Source organism: Chenopodium album, chromosome 15 (genome assembly GCF_948465745.1).
Source record: "Chenopodium album chromosome 15, dcCheAlbu1.1, whole genome shotgun sequence".
Lineage (NCBI taxonomy): Eukaryota > Viridiplantae > Streptophyta > Magnoliopsida > Caryophyllales > Amaranthaceae > Chenopodium > Chenopodium album.
The window spans coordinates 5,493,852-5,510,946 of record NC_137848.1 but is presented as its reverse complement, the minus strand read 5'-3'; the positions used below and the strand labels follow the sequence as shown (position 1 = coordinate 5,510,946).

Here is a 17,095-nt window from a genome sequence, read left to right as displayed (position 1 = left end):
GTTAAGCTTTATTCTTTGCCTTTTTTGCATAAGGAAGCATAATTTAGGTTTCATTAACATGACCTATAACATTAATGTACATGAAGTTTCTAAAGTTCTGCCTAATAATGTTGAACAGAATATTGAATTGAACTGCAAAATTATAAACCAATGTATAAATACATATCAACATATTTGATTATATGTTTATGTGTGAATGTTTGTGTATGTATGGAAGTATATATATTTGTGAAATATGACTATATTAAATGAGTATGACATATACTTCTCTCACGTGTTGTCTCCTTCTAGGAATCTTAATGGTGCGAAATCTGCATTCAACAACAATGGCAAAAAGTTTGTAAAGAGTTTTACTTGTCCTGTGAAATACGAGGGAGATACGTCAGATATTAATGTCGAAGCAGAGGAATTCATCAAACAGAAGCTGAAGCAGCTTATGATCGACGGCGAAAATGATGTTAAAACCAAAGGATTTAATGACCAGAAGGATGTTGCTATTGCTAACAAGGGAGAAGATGAAGTCTACGTAGATGTCAAAGCTGAGGAATTTATCAAGAAAAAGAAATCAGAACTCAGGAAGGTCTTCATGAATGCAGGGTAAATAATTGCACATATTCAAGCTTTCATTTGTTTTATTTTTGTTGTGTGCCTGGTTCATATAAGATTTCCATGTTGTTGTGTGTTCCTTCTTCGAACATAATTAATAGGAGCTATTGATATACGAAATATATGCATGAATATTTCGCTAATGGTTTGCCTATTGTACTTTGAGGTCACAAATTCGACTCTTTCCTTAGCATTGGAAGAGAATATAGGATCTTGGAAATGAGATAGTTCTAATACATTACCATCCAAAAGGAAAAACAAAATCTTGTATCTGTTACAAGGAAATAGTACACCATTTTTTTTAAACTTGTTTTAAGATATTTGGCTTCTATGGCATAGACATGATCTTATGTTCTTGTGTTTGCATTTTTATCATGAATGGCATTAATCAATTTCATGATTGTTTTGCTAAAAAAGCTTAATATGGTTTAGTTCTTAGTATTATTAGTTAGAACAAAGGAAGCTTTTTCCTATAATGTAGACAAAATATTAGCACATGGAAAGAATAACTCCGTACATTTCATCTACCCCTTTCCATGCTCAGTCACGTACTTATCATTGCTTTATTCAGGGCATGGAAAAGGGTGAAGAACCCTTCCAACATTTTTCACTGATAATTACATTAGCTTATGAGCAGAGTGTGTTAAGTTTAGCTTAAAATCTCATAAACCACATAATAAAACACTTTACATGCATGGATTCATGACTCGAAAGTCCATGCATGGGATGACTCGAAAGTCCATGCATGTGACGTCTGATTTTCGCACACCAAAATTGATTTTTCATATCGAATTTCCATTGTACAGATTAAATATCAACTGATATAGTGAGAAAATCACAGCACAAAAACCATAATTACTTATAAGGTCACTTAGATGGTGCCACAGGCAGTACTCTGCTAGCTACCTTATAATAACAAGACCAAAATACATTACAATATGTAATATGTAACACAACAAAAATGTCATTTTAGCACACTTTATAAGACCCAGGAAATTATATTTTCTGGATACACATTACACATTCATAGAAGAAAGGCAGGACCAGTGGACCACAACATAAAAGTAATAAATTAGTAAGAAATACAGAGTAAAACATTTTAACCTTAGTTTTTATATTATTTTATGTAAGGGCTCAGTCTTAAAAAATAAAATAAAAGATAGAAATTGAAAATAGGTCCACTAAATAGAGATGGCACCAATGATTGATGTTGCCAAGAATAGGAAGCCTTCACATGTGTTTAGCCAATAATAACTGTCATGATAAGAGTAGAAGAAGAAAGAAGAAAGATGATAAATTAAAGTTTGTAAATTTTACCAAAAATCAAAACTGCCTAAATTTTGTGATGGACCATTTCTAGTAACATCATACTGCCCTCCACAGCATGTTGTAGATTCAGACAAAAACTTTTTTTATTCTGATAAATACAACTTTTTTATATATATATAAAAATTATTATTTAAAAAATAAAGATTTTCTTGCTACTTCTGATATCATTTGTTGCAGACCTAAAAACCAAGCAACAACTACAACAACCTGGCCTTTTGCATGTTGAAACAACAACAAGAAGTACCGCTAATTTTGTTTGGATGCGAATTGGCTTAGTTGGTTAATTATCATCGACATGGTAGACCGGGAGCCGCAAGGTGATACCTAAAACTTGATATTGGATTTTACAAAGCATTAAATTTACACAAATTGAAAATTAAGACAATTAACTTTACAGCAAAAAATTTTGAACCCTTCATTTTTTTTTTTTTGATATTATTGGTGCTTTAAACAAACACACAACAACACTCTACAAATCTACAACAGCAAAGTTCCATTTTTTTTTTTTTCTCTACTTTGCTGTAAAACATAGGAAAATAAAAATGAAGGGTTCCAAATTAACAAAAGGAACCCTCTTCCCAAAAAAAAAAAAAAAAAAAAAAAAAGAGAGAGAATTAAATCAAAGAAAAAGGCTCCTCAAAAAGTCTCCCAAAAAAAAAAAGTGTGGTCATCCTCATCCTCAACCACCCACCTAAATTATCCCCCAAATTAAAAAAAAAATTAAAATTAAAGGTTTGTTTAATTTAGTGGATGGATCTGCAAAGTGGACAAGTAGTATGATGATTATCAAACCACTTTTCCAAGCAATTTCTATGAAAGAAATGCTTGCAAGATAATTCACTCACCTCTTCTTCATCTTCAAATTTACATAAACAAACACAGCACTCTCCTTCTATCCCATTTTTCATATCTTCGTCTTGAATATTCTTATTTTTACCGCGATAACTATTGTTATTGTTAGCACACAAATACTTGAATTGGGTAATTGAAATACCCCTTAATCGCCTCGTCTCACTTATACTAGTTGTTGTTATTGTCGCGGTCGATGCTGTTACCGTGGATGTTGGATTCGTCTCGAAATTACTCGTAATCCAATTTACTGCCCCTACTAATTGAAGAAATGACCGCAGTAAATTCTTTAGGATTGCTACTGACATTACTGTGTTCATTACTAACACGGGTAAAACGCCTTCTGCTGGACTCGGGAAATTCGACAATCCCATTTTTTTTTGTTTCCTTTTTTTTTCAACTTTTTTCCAATTTTTTTCAATTCAATAGATTTTAGAGAGAGAAAATAAGGGTTTTTTTTTAAGAGAGGGAAAATTTTGGAGTTTTTGGAGGGGCTAAAACTCTAGGAGTAGACAGCAAGAGGGGGTCAATTAATAAATAAGGGGGGTTTTTGTTGGTTTGATTAATTAACTAAACTAGATATGTGAGTTAGTTAACTTAACCATGGTTAATTTTTTTTTTAAAAAAATAAATAAAAAAAAGAAGAGTAGAGGTGGGCGGATTATTGACACGTGGTTATACGTGTAAGGTGTTTATAAGATGAAAGTTGTGATTAAAATTAAAAATTAAAAATGAAATAAAATCAAATTGAGTAAAAAATAAGGGCGTGTTTGGATTTTTAGTTTTAGCGGTTCGTAAATAAAAAGGGAAAGTTTCACTTAGCCACGTGTCCTATTGATTCTACAACTACCAATAGGAGTATGGAATGTGGCAAGGTAGATGGAAGTGGGACCCACTTTTGTCACAACTAAGAGAGAGAAAGAAGAACTTTCTTGACTTAAGTGAAAAGTGTAAATATTAATTGAATTAAAATGCCATGATAGTAATAACAATAAGCAATTTAATACACATAATAATTGTATAATATTCATTTTTTTTTATTTACATCACTTGATGCACGGAGTTTTAGGAGAATGAATTAATAAGGTGAGTAGATAAATAATTTATTATGGTAAAAGTAATGTGGGACCATAAAAGTGAAAATATGTGAGAGAATAGTGGGGACCATAAGAGAGAGAAATGATAAATTAATTTGAGAGGGGTTTAAAGTAAGAGAGAGAAATAATAAAGTATAGTGTAAAGTTATTTTATATAGAAGTGATGCAAATAAAAAAAAAAACACCCATAAAAGGAAAGTGATGCAAATAAAAAAAACGGAGGGAGTATTAGTTTAAGCATGATAAAATATTATAAATAGGCCTCTAATAAAGGGATGAAAGGAGAACGAGAATTTTTAAATATATACTTCGTATTTTTTAGTGTTTAGAGAGCCATTAGGGCGAGGATGAGAATCGATCTCATAATCTGTTAGAGCTAGGAGGAAAATTTTAACCACTTAAGCTATTCATCACTAGTATTTATTATAAAATACTTATCATTTATTCTAATTCTTTATATATACCAGGCACATATAAAAGGTAAAGGTTTTTATTTACTTCTTTGATTAATATTTTTATATTCATTTTAAAATTTTGAAATAAATTAAATAAATAAGGAGAAAATATCCTTAGATGCTCCTTCAATTAGGGCTGTGCACCGGTCCAAAACGGACCGGACCGGAACCCAAAATCGACTTTTTTGGGGATCGGGACCGGAATTAACCAGTCCGGGTTCCGGTCCGGACCTGTTTATTCCGGTCCGGTTTTGGACCGGAATGGACCGGTTATATTCTTTTGTTTTTATTTTTTTATTTTTTGCATTTTAGTATCTTAATATATACATACATTTTTAATGTCTTGTTTTTGTTTGCGTCTTTCCTATATTGCACTTAGAATTTATAAATTACAACTTTTGTACCTAAATTTTTTAGAAAAATAAACATTAAATTTAATATTTTTATCCAAAATATTACAAAAATACACTTTCCGGTCCGGACTGGAATATTCCGGTTTTTACCCGGACCGGAAATCCGGAATCGCCAATTTGTGAGTAATGAAGACCGACCCGAAATCTCCCAGTCCGATCCTGGTCGATTTTACGGTTGAGGTCCATTTTTGCACACCCTACCTTCAACACTGTTCTTTAACCACTAATATCTTTAATTATATAAAGTCGTTTATTATAAAATTTCACATTAGAATGAATCAAACTATATATCACATAAGAGTAACTACAATAGACTATGAAAATAGAAACATTCACTACATATTACTCCCTTGTCCCTTTTTTTTTGCTCTATTGGATTTTTCACGGTTTTCGAGATGTGTGTTAAAACGGATATATCAAAAGATCTATAAATGTAAAAATTATAAAAACTTGATATTAATAAAATGTATAATTCGACGAATTCAACAAGATCCCACTTGACTATATTACCTCTTATATATTAATGGAAATTTACGGTCAAAATTATTAAAAGTTGACTCAAAAATTAATTATGGGGCAAAAAAATAGGACCAGAGGGAGTATACAAGTAAGACATTATAGGACGTAAGAATTATGTACAAGTATTATTTTCGTTTTTTTTTTAACGATGAATTGAAAAGCCCAAGATTTACGCGTATACTTATACTATGCTTACGTGTGGGCCGATTGGTTGTTGTAGACAACCGGGAATTGTCTATAGTGTCCAGCCAAGGCCCATCTATGCTTATCATAGTAGATTAGGAGGGGGCCATTTTTAATAAATTTCTAGTATTTGATTTGTTTAAATGAATTAATTTCAAAGAAAATGACCATTTTATAAGTAATTAATTTTTTATTTTTTTTGATACTTTCATCCTTTTATTTTGCTATAAAAAAAAAGAAGTAAAAAAATAAAATAAAATTGAAGGTTTATCTTCAATGTGTGGTTATAAAATATAATAGAAATCATAGATTGGTGTTAGCTAGACATAATACTTTGCTTTTTAGCTTTTAATTTTAAAAGATAATTTGGCAATTTTCAAGTACCTTTTTCATAGACTTTTGGTATACTACTTTTTAAAGGTGGTAGTGGTGGGGGTGCTATCTTTTCAATCGGCATCATTTTGATGAGTTTTTAGTGTTTAAGTCGGTTGTATTTAAGCCAACCTTTGAATTAGCTCTCTTTGTTTTGCAACTTGGCTTTCAATATGGTGTTGTGTGCATGTGTTGATTTTTTTGGTTGAAAGAAATTCTTTTGTTTACTTTTTTTATGTCAACTATATTATACTGTTTATAAAAGTAAATCTCTAAAATTGAGATAATTTAGGGCCTGTTTTCATTTACTGAATTGAGATGAAGTAAATTGAAATGAACTGAATATTTTATAAGAGAAGGAAATTAAAAATTGAAGTGAACTAAAAATAAGCTGAAGAGAACAGGCCATAATCTTAAATTTGTTATTCAATGATGAATTTATATATGACACAGTTGGACAGACTTATAATACATAGTAGTATCATATTATGAAATTTTGTATTTTTTTCCATTTTGCAAATATGATAACTCCATAATCACAAAGTCTTATATGTGGCTGGTCACATCGTGTGACAAGGTTACTTCGTTATTGTAATAAGGGTTACTAGTCAGTATTAAGGGGTTACTTCGTCAGTGTTATTGGGTTACTCGGTTAGTGTTATAGGGTTACTCGGTCAGTATTATAGGGATTACTTAATCAGTGTTATATAGGTTACTTTATAATTTTATAAATGATCTTACGGTATGGCTAGTTACACACAAGATGAACTGCTCCATAATTTTTTTCTGCCACATAAGTGTTTGTATGTTCTACCTCACGAAAGATCAGAAATTGAACATATTGACAAAGAAAGGTGGAGACATTTATTAAACTATCACCTTTACTTGCTCCAAAAATGGAAGAATAGAGATTACAAGAGAACTTACAATATAAGCTCTCTTCATGTGATCATGTCCTTCCATTTACTTTTTACTCAACTAACCGAATCAAAACAAAACAACTTTTACCTATTTCTATATAGTAAGCAAAACAATGAAAGCCTTACTTCATTTTATGAAGTAATTCTTTTATGCTTATGTCTTTTTCAATTAGAAAATAGAGTGTTCCTAAATGCATCACTTAGAAAGTTATACTAATGTATAAAGCCAAGTGCAACCATATCCGGAGTACATTAGCTTTTTATTTAATATTACACGTATTAAATATATATATGCGAGTGTGCGACTGTGTCTTTTAATCGGATCACCTATTTAAGATTTAAAACTCAGTTTAAGTGAGAGCCCTTTAAATCTATTTCCCTCGCCTAAGCTACCCATGAGCTTCAAATCCTAAACCTTGAGAACTAGATTGTGTGGTTGTATAATTGTACGTTAGCCACAGAGCTATATCCTTTTGCTCATGAGGTGTTGTTTTTGTTAACGGATTTTTTGATAGGTACAATGACCATTGTTATTGACATATGTTGCAAGCCCCTTTTATGTTGCATCAATCAATACATGCTAGATAGCTTAGAAAGTTCTTGTCCAAAAAAAAAAAAAAAAAAAAAAAAAAAAAAAAAAAAAAAAAAAAAAAAACTTAGAAAGTTGGAGTTTTTCCTCAATATTAGAGGATTCTAGGATAGATTCTCATTACTTGCCTTTGTGCTTCTTCTTAAAAATACATATTAGTTTTTTTGTACGCGATATGAGTGACAGATGCATATTATATTTGAATAATTGATAAAATTGAACTTTTAGTGCTCAAGTTCTTATCTTTCATTTTGATGTGCAGTCTTTTTGTAAATAATTATCTACGTCAACTAAAATACAAAGTGCTGGGAAAAAGTTATACTCCAGATATCCAAAAGTTCATAAAGTGCCAAGGCATTGATATTAAAAAATAAATGTCGTCAAAAAAAAAAAATAACAATAATTTTTTTTTTTTTTTTTTTGAAAAAATACATAAAAAACAAAGTGTAACCTAAAATAATGTCTTTATACAAGCTATAAAAGGTAACCCAATCCAAAAATTCGTCTCAACCAATCATGTTATGGAAAAAGTCGATTAAAATTATCTTTAAAATATCTTAAAGAGTTGGAAAAATAAATATACCTTTTTTTAAAAAAATTTCCTCGAATTTTGAGATATATAAACTCAGATAATCAAACTTGACAAGATTTACTTAAAGTACCACAACGGATATAACGGAAAAAAATTATTTAATCAGATCCAAAATCTTCAACAAAATTTCTAAAAGTAGAACTATGTCTATCTTAAATCTAAGAATTTAGATTCACCAACTCAAATCCAATGTGACAGACCAAAATCGCCTAATTAACATGTCTAAATGCAATGAAAGTTGAGATTAAAGATTAAGAGCTCCTAACCCACTTTTATTCCCACAATACTCATTTTTAGGGAATTGCACTTATCTGCCTACCTAATCCATCTACCGCTCTGTCTGTCTGTCTCACAATCTCAGGGCCTGTTCATATTTACTTAATTTCAGTTCAGTTCAGTTCAGTTCAGCTCCAATCAGTTCAGTTCAGCTCAGTTCCAATCAGTTCAGTTCAGTTCAGTTCAGTTCCAATCAGTTCAGTTCAGTTCAGTTCAGTTCAGCTCTTAATTTCCCTCTCACATAAAATATTCATTTCAGCTTAATTCAGTTCAGTTCAGTTCCAATCAGTTCAGTTCAGTTCAGTTCAGTTCCAATCAGTTCAGTTCCAATCAGTTCAGTTCAGCTCAGTTCAGTAAATATGAACAGGCCCTCAATCTATCTAATTTTCATTCATAATTGAATTAATTTTGCAATAAGCTTTTAAATAATATTTCATGTAAAATTTGTAACTATGCAAATATAAATTATATTTACTTTCCCTTGAAAATAATTGCTGGTTGTTGTATATTTATATATACATCTAAAAAAGAACATCATCAACCACTCAAATACTAGAGCTCTACAGACAAAAAACTCCAAGGGAAAACACAATAATTGTTGCCTGATATTGCCAAAAAACCTATAATTTGGTGAACTTTATCTTATGTTCTATCACTTTTTTTGGCCTAATATTTTCTTTGCACAAAGAATAAATGTTTTATGGTGGTACCCTGATTATGTGGTGTTTCCCATATTCTTCTGATGTGCCTTCTCGGCGTTGTTTAATCGACTCTCAAACATCTTCCATTCCCTTTCACATCTTTTCCGCACCTGCATGAATTAATAAGGACTTAAAGTCATCAGAAACGTTACTAATTCGAAGTTTCCTGGTGTGGACCGAATGCTGGCTCAAGCCAATCATGATCAGCTAGGGAAATACCGTTACAATATTACAATGTTTTTAATGGTTTACGTAAGTAGAGTATATAATTGAAGATGAACAAACAGTTCACATACCCCTTGCCAAGGAGAAACCCCGTCTAATGATTCACCCTGACACAAACCCAATTTGACAGTATAAATCAGTGAAATGAAAGAAAGAGACAGATAGGAGCTAAGAAAAATTCTTCTAGAATATTGTACCTGGTTACCAAGTGATGGAACGCGTTTATGAACAATCCATTGAGCATCTACAACTCCTATTTTTTCGTATGCAGGCTGTGTTTGGGTGAAGAAAAAAAAAACAGAGAAATCAATACACCAAACTTAAGGACTTTCTGAATTCACATAAAGGATGTGTTCCAAGATTCAGCCACAAACCTCCACACATTTTCGGAGGGCAAAGTCAAGGCCCCATCCATGGACCAAGTCATTCTGCAATGTTATTGAGTAACCATAGTCAAGATTCAGAACATGGAGTTAAGAAGAATAATGTCCACATACTTAACATTGTTAAAATACGCCTAGTTAATAGTTATGTAGTTTATTTCAGTAATGCATACATGATTGAATCCAAAATCCTGGGAGTTTTCCCTAAAAACTTTACCAACTAGAATAGTTGGCCTCTCCAATCATGAAAGCACAGCATACCTGAAGCATATGCCAAACACAACGCCATGCATCTCGAGAGAACACTGGAGCCATAATTTCTACAAATCTGTGCACATAATAAGATCAGTTAACATCTGCAGGATTTGATAGAAAAAGAAGTTGCTCCTTAAGATTAGTAAAGAGTTCACATACGCAGCACATGGGGGTAGATGTGGGTCCTTGCACCATCCTGGTTTCTCCTCTGTGCTCCTGCAAAGTGCACCCAAGAAACAACCCAGATCAATATTTTGGTAATTAATATTGAAATCCTGCTTCAGTTGCAAAGGAAGATAACTGGGCATAATATATCATTAGTAGTTATTACTTGTGAACTTCACTGTCATGTCTTTTCCTTGTCATCTGCCATGTAAACGGACTTTTAGGATCCACACCAGGCTGTGAAATTTCCAAACCATGTTTCTTAACCAAATCAACGTATCTGAAAATTCAACAAAGAATAAATGATGAAAGTTCTGTACTGAATAGCTCAAGACATTAGAGGATATGATGCAGAAAGAGTGCTAACTTTTCAGAATCAAAATCATCCACTCCCAAATCTTCGTCCCAGATAAAGATGTAATCATATGGTGCCACAATGTCAGGATGTAGAAATCGTTTTGCATACCACCTAAACCATACAATGAAAGAACAGATTAGTATGATAATTAATCTGACCCAGTTGCCTTAGAATAAAAGTACTAACCATTTTGTCTGTTTTCGAGCACTGACATGAATAGCACGTTTTGACCACTCAAACTGATCCCATTCAGTTGTCTTACCATCGTAATGGAAGAGGAGAATAGTGAAGTTGTCTGAGAACTGTACAAGGATTAAAGAGCATATAATTAATACAAAGATGATGTTAGCAGTAATAAAGGACTTAAAAGTGCTAGAAGGAAACCTTTTTAACTGCTTTGTCAATATTTTCCTTCATATCTAAGCCAACTGTGAAGGTCACTAGATACTTAGGCTTGGTTTTCAGATCCTGCAGAAGCCATTATGAACCAGTGTTATATTCAATATTCAAAATTCTACTATCAAAAGGAATAAAAGTCAATCTTTGTGCTGAAAATGCAATTTATCAAGAGACTTTAAAGTACGTAAATAAAAGTTGAAAACTACACTTCTCTTGCATATTTATTCCTTCACATCATCACTCAGACCCCTATTAACCAGAAAAGTGTAATGTGGGAAACAGAGTAAAGATGTTTTGTCCAACAAGTATCAAGGATAGTGATTAAAAGAGGAGGATCTACATATCAGAAGAGAGTTTAAAAGTAAGGTGTATGTGAGAAGAAAGTTCAGAGACTTGTTATGATATGTTCACATACCTCACTAGGAAGACCCCATAGTCTACGGAGATAGAGATCTGACTTAGAAGCAACTATCCCTGGCGGTAGTCTCTCTGCACCGCTAGGGTTTGATTGGGCCCACAATGGCATCTGAGAATCCATGACAATCAAACAACAAATATTATTAAGTGATAAGAAATTTAGAAGATTAGTCCCATACATCAGAGCAGAAATGCCTAAAATGAAATACATACATGATGCCTGATCTTGCAATGAGTAAAGGTGGGTTCAGAAGTACAGAATCATGCAGAAAGACCGCAGTTTAACATGAATGAAGTTGCCTAATGTATTTTACTGACAGGATAAAATTACATGAAAGAGCAGTGTAACAGAAAAAGAAAAAGACTGGTGTGCATGTACAATAGCAAGTTTAACTTATCGGAGAAATAAAGAGGTTGAAGGAGATGATAACACCCCCCTCCCCCCCAACAAAATGAAAGCAAGAGGGGAAAATTGAATTGTTTATCAGACATAAAACTTGCAGTCATCAAACAACTAAAGTCTTTTTTGGGTTGAAGGGAAAGGCTGCCTTTTAAGAAGGGATCCTTCACCTACAGGCACAAACCCCAACCAAAAGCATCAATCATGAAAAAACCAGAACAGAACTACAAGTTATCAAACAATCCTTATTCTCATCTCAGAATTTCTTAGGATAGCATGTTCAAAACTTCACTTAAGATTTTACGTGATGTATATTATGCTCAGGAGTAGGAACTTTAAGCTCACAGTAGGGTTGAATACAGCTTTGAAAGATGCAATGGTAAACAGAATATTTACCTTTGCTGTGTCATTTAACAATTGATTTTGTTTAACAGCCTCGTTTACTTGTTGGTTGGTAGAGGGCTGAATTACCACAGGAAGGCAGTTCACTGGATTAGTCTGCGCTTTCAGAGGGATTGAAATAAATACATTGATTATTGAAATCAAACCCCAAATTATAAAATACTAGTTGAGAAATTAAAAAATATTAACAGACTGCATACCTTAGAAACTGAAAGAAGTGAAATATAAACACCAACTATAAAACCAATTACAATTCCAATGAAAGTTGTCCAAACAAGCCGCAAAGATTCATTCGGTTTTCTGCTCACCATTCTGCATCCAACAAGGTTTAAAAGTAAACAACATTTTTTGACAGTTTGAGGTTTTCTACCAAGGTCTCCCATCTACTATTCTTATCTATAAGCCTATAATAAAACTATTAACATGAGCAAAGACGAACAGGGCTTCTAATAATAATCTAATCACAACTCAAGGATGAAACTTCAGTGATTTATTACAATAAAGGAAACATAAGGTCAAAGATTGTAATCACAGAGAGACAAAAGGAAACAATAGAAAGATTGATTCTGCTAATAACATAGGATTTGCAAACAACTCAAAAAAGCAAAAAAAAAAAGATAAAGGCAAAACATACAGATTGAAGTATGCACAAAGAGCTCAAAGCAAAAGTGCTATATGTAATTTTTTTTTAAAAAAAGCATATGAAAGTACATAACAATTATAAGCATCAAAGCATTCTACCTTGGCAGCCAAAAATCGCGGCCACTACTTGACATTCAAACAACAATTGAAGTACTAATATTTCGAGAGTAATCTCAAAACTATTAGCCTAAAAATTATCTTCTATCCTTCAAAAACTCCACTTCAATGTAGCCAAATTAGAGCCAATACAAAGAAATGGACCGAGAAATATTGCACATATGTAAAACATATAATAGAAATGACCGAGAAATATGGCACAAACGCGCAGCATATGATGCAAAGGACCAAAAATTCTAACACAAAAGCTCAGCATATGAATCCAAGGACCAAGATTGATTAGTATTTATATAAGCATGTGCTTTTAAATTCTAATTTCAGCTAACTAAGCAACTCTATAAACAAGCAATCGTGTGATCACCAATCTGAGATTTAACCAAGTAACGCAGAAATTAAGTTAACAAGTACCCTTTTGACCAACACACCCTATTGCAATTATAATTAATTAAAATCTTGAAAATTTTCCCAAATTTCAAAAAAATATACTAAACAATTAAACATACCAAATATATATATATCAAAATAGAATTCAGAAAAACGTCTAAAATAAGTTACCCAGCAATCAACCTTCTCTTCATTTATACTGTACTTAATTTTTCACTAATAAATGCAAATTTGTACCCAGACAACCTAGAAAATAGATTCTGGAAAACAGAAAAATATGGGAAATTGCGTAATCATATAAAATAAAGTTCTAAACTGTAACAACAACTGTATATAAGCAAAGATGAAAACTTTATATTACAAAAAGTACTTAATAACAGACAATAATCATGAAAAACGCACCTTATAAAATTTGAATATGCTAACTGAAATTCCATTTTGATTTTTTCCCAGGAAAGTGCGGGTAATTAATTAAATGGGTAGTGATAAAATCACGAGAAAAAAACACCCACTTTAAGAAAAAAATTGCATTACCCAGAAAAATAAACACGATTTAGCACCCTTCTCATCAGAAATCACCTGATGAGAAAGGGCTTTTTTAAAGGGAGGTCTCACAATTTCAATGTGTATATGGGTGTTTCTTTTGATAATTAATTGGAATTCTTTGTGTTTTTAATTAGAATCTGATGATATGAAGCAACAATTTCGTGGAAAATCTTTGTGTTTTTTTAGAGGAGAAAGGACAGAGAAAGAAAAGGGTGAGTTTGTTTGTTGGGTTTTTGAATTTACGAGTAATTTCTTGTGTTTCGACAATTCTCATTGTAAACTTGGAACTCATATGTGACACGGCGCGCAATTTTATGATAAAGTATTTGTTTAGTTATGCGCATGGGCCCATGGAATGGCATATAGTCATGCCATAAGCATTTTAGTTTAGCAAACACTAACTCAGGAATCATGTTAGAAGATTAAGGCCTGTTCTCATCAGATTATTTTCAATTTAGTTTAGTTCAGCTCTAATCATTTCAGCTCATTTCAATTAATGAGAACACGCCCTAAAAGCATGTTTTAGTGAGGGTTCAACATATGTTGATCTCTTTATTAATGGGTAAAAGTTAGAGACATGTCGATATAGACTTTAAAATTTAAAATTTAATCTCAATTGTATTCTTCATTTTTTTTTTTTGTCGTTTCTATACATTAAAAAAAAAAATTTCTATAGTTAATTACTCTCTCCGTAACTCCGTCCCACAATACATGAGACGTTAGACTTTTTTCACTTAAGTTTGACCATAATTTTTTTACTAATATAATAAAAATACTCCGTATAATTTTTAAAATAATTTTAATTAATATTTAATTATATAAAAATAAAGTCAAACTAATGCATTGACATATATATAATATTTGACTGTGTCTATGTATTATGGGACAAAGGGAGTAGTTCTTTGATTTAGTAGCGCTATAATATTGATTAACTAAACAAGGGCTACCATAGCATCAAATTGAAGGGGTTTAACTAAGTATAAGAAATATTTTATAAGTTCAGAATTTTAAATAAGTTGAAAAATGAGAGGTTTAACTTTTTAAGTTTAACAAAACCTTCATGAGAGATGAAGGGGGCGTTTGGTATAATAATTTTAGATGTAGGAAACGGATTCAATTAAGTGTTTTCATTTCTAGTTGTTTGGTATGGGTTAAAAGTAATAAATACCGTTTTCGGGAGTAATTAGATCCCCCAATTTATTCCTCTTGACAAACTAGTGAAAACAAAATATGTTTCCTTAATCACAATCTACTCAAATTGTTTCCATTCCACTAGGATACCAAACATATAGTTAGGATAACGTTTATCATTACCCTTTTCCCCTACTTATTTGAATCCTTTCCGTTTCATTTATGAGGTTTGTACCAAACACCTACGAAATGTTTATAGGAACTCATATACGGAGTAATGATTTGTACATGTAGAATTGTGTACTCCTAGAAGCAATTCATCACTCCATACTTAATTTCATCTCATTAAAGCTTATAATTTGTGGGATTCAAATTCATATATACGGAGTATTAGGCCCCGTTCTCTTCACCTTATTTTTGCTGAACTAAAATTATTTTTACTGAAATAAAATTATATTTGCTGAACTTAAATTATTTTTACTGAACTTAAATTAATTTACTGAACTTAAATTATTTTTGCTGAATTGAAATTATTTTTACTGATTTTCTATTATAATTCTTCTTAAAGAAAACTGAATTGAACTTATTTTTACTGAACTGAAATTATTTTTACTGAACTGAAATTAATTTTACTGAACTGAACTGAACTTATTTTTACTTAATATTATTTTTTTAAGGTGAAAATAACAGGGTCTTAGCTAAGCTGCTTAAAAATTAAATCAACAATGATTACTATTTAATAATTACTTGAGTACATATAATTAAAGGCGGAAAAATGAGTAGACTTGAGTTGATCTTAAATCTTGAAGTAGCATTGTTGTGACTAAATACTAATCAAACGTATGACACTTTGTCTTCTTTTATTTGATGAAAATGATTTTCCTCAATGATCTTGATCTTTGTAACATGTTAAAACTTGCCTAATTGAAGATAAATTAGTACACAAAATACTTAAATCCCGTCTAGAAAAAAGTGCATATAAATGCACACATCTTAATTAATCTCTATGGACAAGTACACTACATTTCCTTGAATTTAGGGCAATACATTTTCTTATAGGAAAATTTGTAAAAAATAATCCCAACTTTGGTGTATTCGCTTTTAATAAGCCCAACTTGCGTATTTTCAAAAATAATCCCAACTTTGCCATGTCTTCGCTTTAATTAGGCCTATTTACTGGTAACCGGCTACAATTGTGAACTTAATGCATTGTTGACTCTGTTGACTTACGAAAGGAAATTTCCCTCCCAAAAAATGAATTGCTTCAGTAATCACCCCAACCACTTCTGTCAACATCATCTCCTTCCCCTTCTAACTCAAGAACATACACTCCCAAGAACATAAAACTAACTAAAATAATTAAATAACAAAACTAAAAATAAAAAGGAAAAACAAACCAAAACCCACGAAAATCCCCCAAAAATCAATCAGACTTTCTTCTCCTCTCTTGGCTGCTTTGCTCCATCATCATCACCCACGCATCATCACCGTTCGCAATCATCAATCAGCAAAATCCTCATCACATAAATAAACCTGGCTGTTAGATTAATTGAATTAATCTCAACCGTTGAAGCTTATTAATTCCGTACAACTCACATGCGAAACTCGGAGCGGCCGCGGCTAGGCATCTAGCTCCCAGTAATCTCCCGAAAATTTGCAAGGGGTGGAAGGACCCAAGGCCGCGCCAGAGGTGGTCTGGGTTGCTGCAGATGCTGAATTGGGTTGCTGCGGGTGCTGATTGGTGGTTTGATTGATGGGCGATTATTGATGGTGGTTTGATGCGGCGCAATGGTGGCGGTTTGTGATTGGGAAATCGCTGTTGCTCGGGTTTGTGTTTGGTGAGAGGTGCAGCGCAGCAGCGGTTGCGCGTGAGTGGTGGTGGGTGGCTTTCTTCCTTGATTAAGATGTCTTGATGTTGAAGATGACCCTAATGACCCACTAGAGATTTGCCTTCTTCCACTAGACATAGTCAAATGAAAAGAAAACGAAAACAATTTAAAAAAAAAAAAAAAATTAAATTTGGGATTTTCTTCACCATAGAAAAGCAAGAGACAGGGGAGAGGGAGAAAGAAAGCTGGGGAAAAGGAGTATTAAACATCCTTTTTAAAGCAAAAGGATTAAATTTAATCCTATTACTAACGGGCAATGACACGTAGGATTGTAACCGGGAATTATAGGTGATTTAAGTGAAGTAACCTGTTGGGCCTAATTAAAGCGAAGACATGGCAAAGTTGGGATTATTTTTGAAAATACGCAAGTTGGGCTTATTAAAAGCGAATACACCAAAGTTGGGATTATTTTTTACAAATTTTCCTTTCTTATACGCATGTTACATGACTTATGCTTGCATCCATTAGAGTCGCTAGCAAG

The 17,095-nt window shown here is 32.3% G+C and overlaps 2 protein-coding genes across 3 annotated transcripts; both read right to left on the bottom strand.

Moving 5' to 3' along the window:
• Positions 1-2,169: 2,169 nt before the first annotated feature.
• Positions 2,170-3,290, bottom strand: LOC145582784 (putative E3 ubiquitin-protein ligase XERICO). Its single transcript, XM_081639804.1, has one exon. It carries the CDS (start codon positions 3,156-3,158, stop codon positions 2,679-2,681), a length of 480 nt encoding a protein of 159 aa, XP_081495930.1. The 5' UTR covers positions 3,159-3,290; the 3' UTR covers positions 2,170-2,678.
• Positions 3,291-8,651: 5,361 nt separating this feature from the next.
• On the bottom strand, positions 8,652-13,869 carry LOC145582783 (uncharacterized). 2 transcript variants are annotated; one of them, XM_081639802.1, is made up of 14 exons: positions 13,451-13,869; positions 12,106-12,217; positions 11,900-12,001; positions 11,102-11,212; positions 10,672-10,755; positions 10,474-10,589; positions 10,297-10,398; positions 10,096-10,209; positions 9,924-9,980; positions 9,771-9,837; positions 9,501-9,554; positions 9,324-9,398; positions 9,198-9,233; positions 8,652-9,011 (listed from the first exon to the last, which is right to left on the bottom strand). In XM_081639802.1, exons 1-14 carry the CDS (start codon positions 13,483-13,485, stop codon positions 8,916-8,918), a joined length of 1,161 nt encoding a protein of 386 aa, XP_081495928.1. In that variant the 5' UTR covers positions 13,486-13,869; the 3' UTR covers positions 8,652-8,915. The 2 variants fall into 2 exon arrangements, with proteins under 2 accessions (XP_081495928.1, XP_081495929.1); XM_081639803.1 differs by having other exon boundaries at positions 11,900-11,965.
• Between the last annotated feature and the right edge of the window lie 3,226 nt (positions 13,870-17,095).

Coding starts and splice junctions, on each gene's coding strand:
- LOC145582784 (XM_081639804.1), bottom strand. CDS start 3,158: ATGGGATTGTCGAATTTCCCGAGTCCAGCAGAAGGCGTTTTACCCGTG.
- LOC145582783 (XM_081639802.1), bottom strand. CDS start 13,485: ATGGAATTTCAGTTAGCATATTCAAATTTTATAAG. Junction 12,218..13,450: donor GCATATTCAAATTTTATAAG/GTGCGTTTTTCA, acceptor TGTTGGATGCAG/AATGGTGAGCAGAAAACCGA. Junction 10,756..11,101: donor TATGGGGTCTTCCTAGTGAG/GTATGTGAACAT, acceptor TGGCTTCTGCAG/GATCTGAAAACCAAGCCTAA.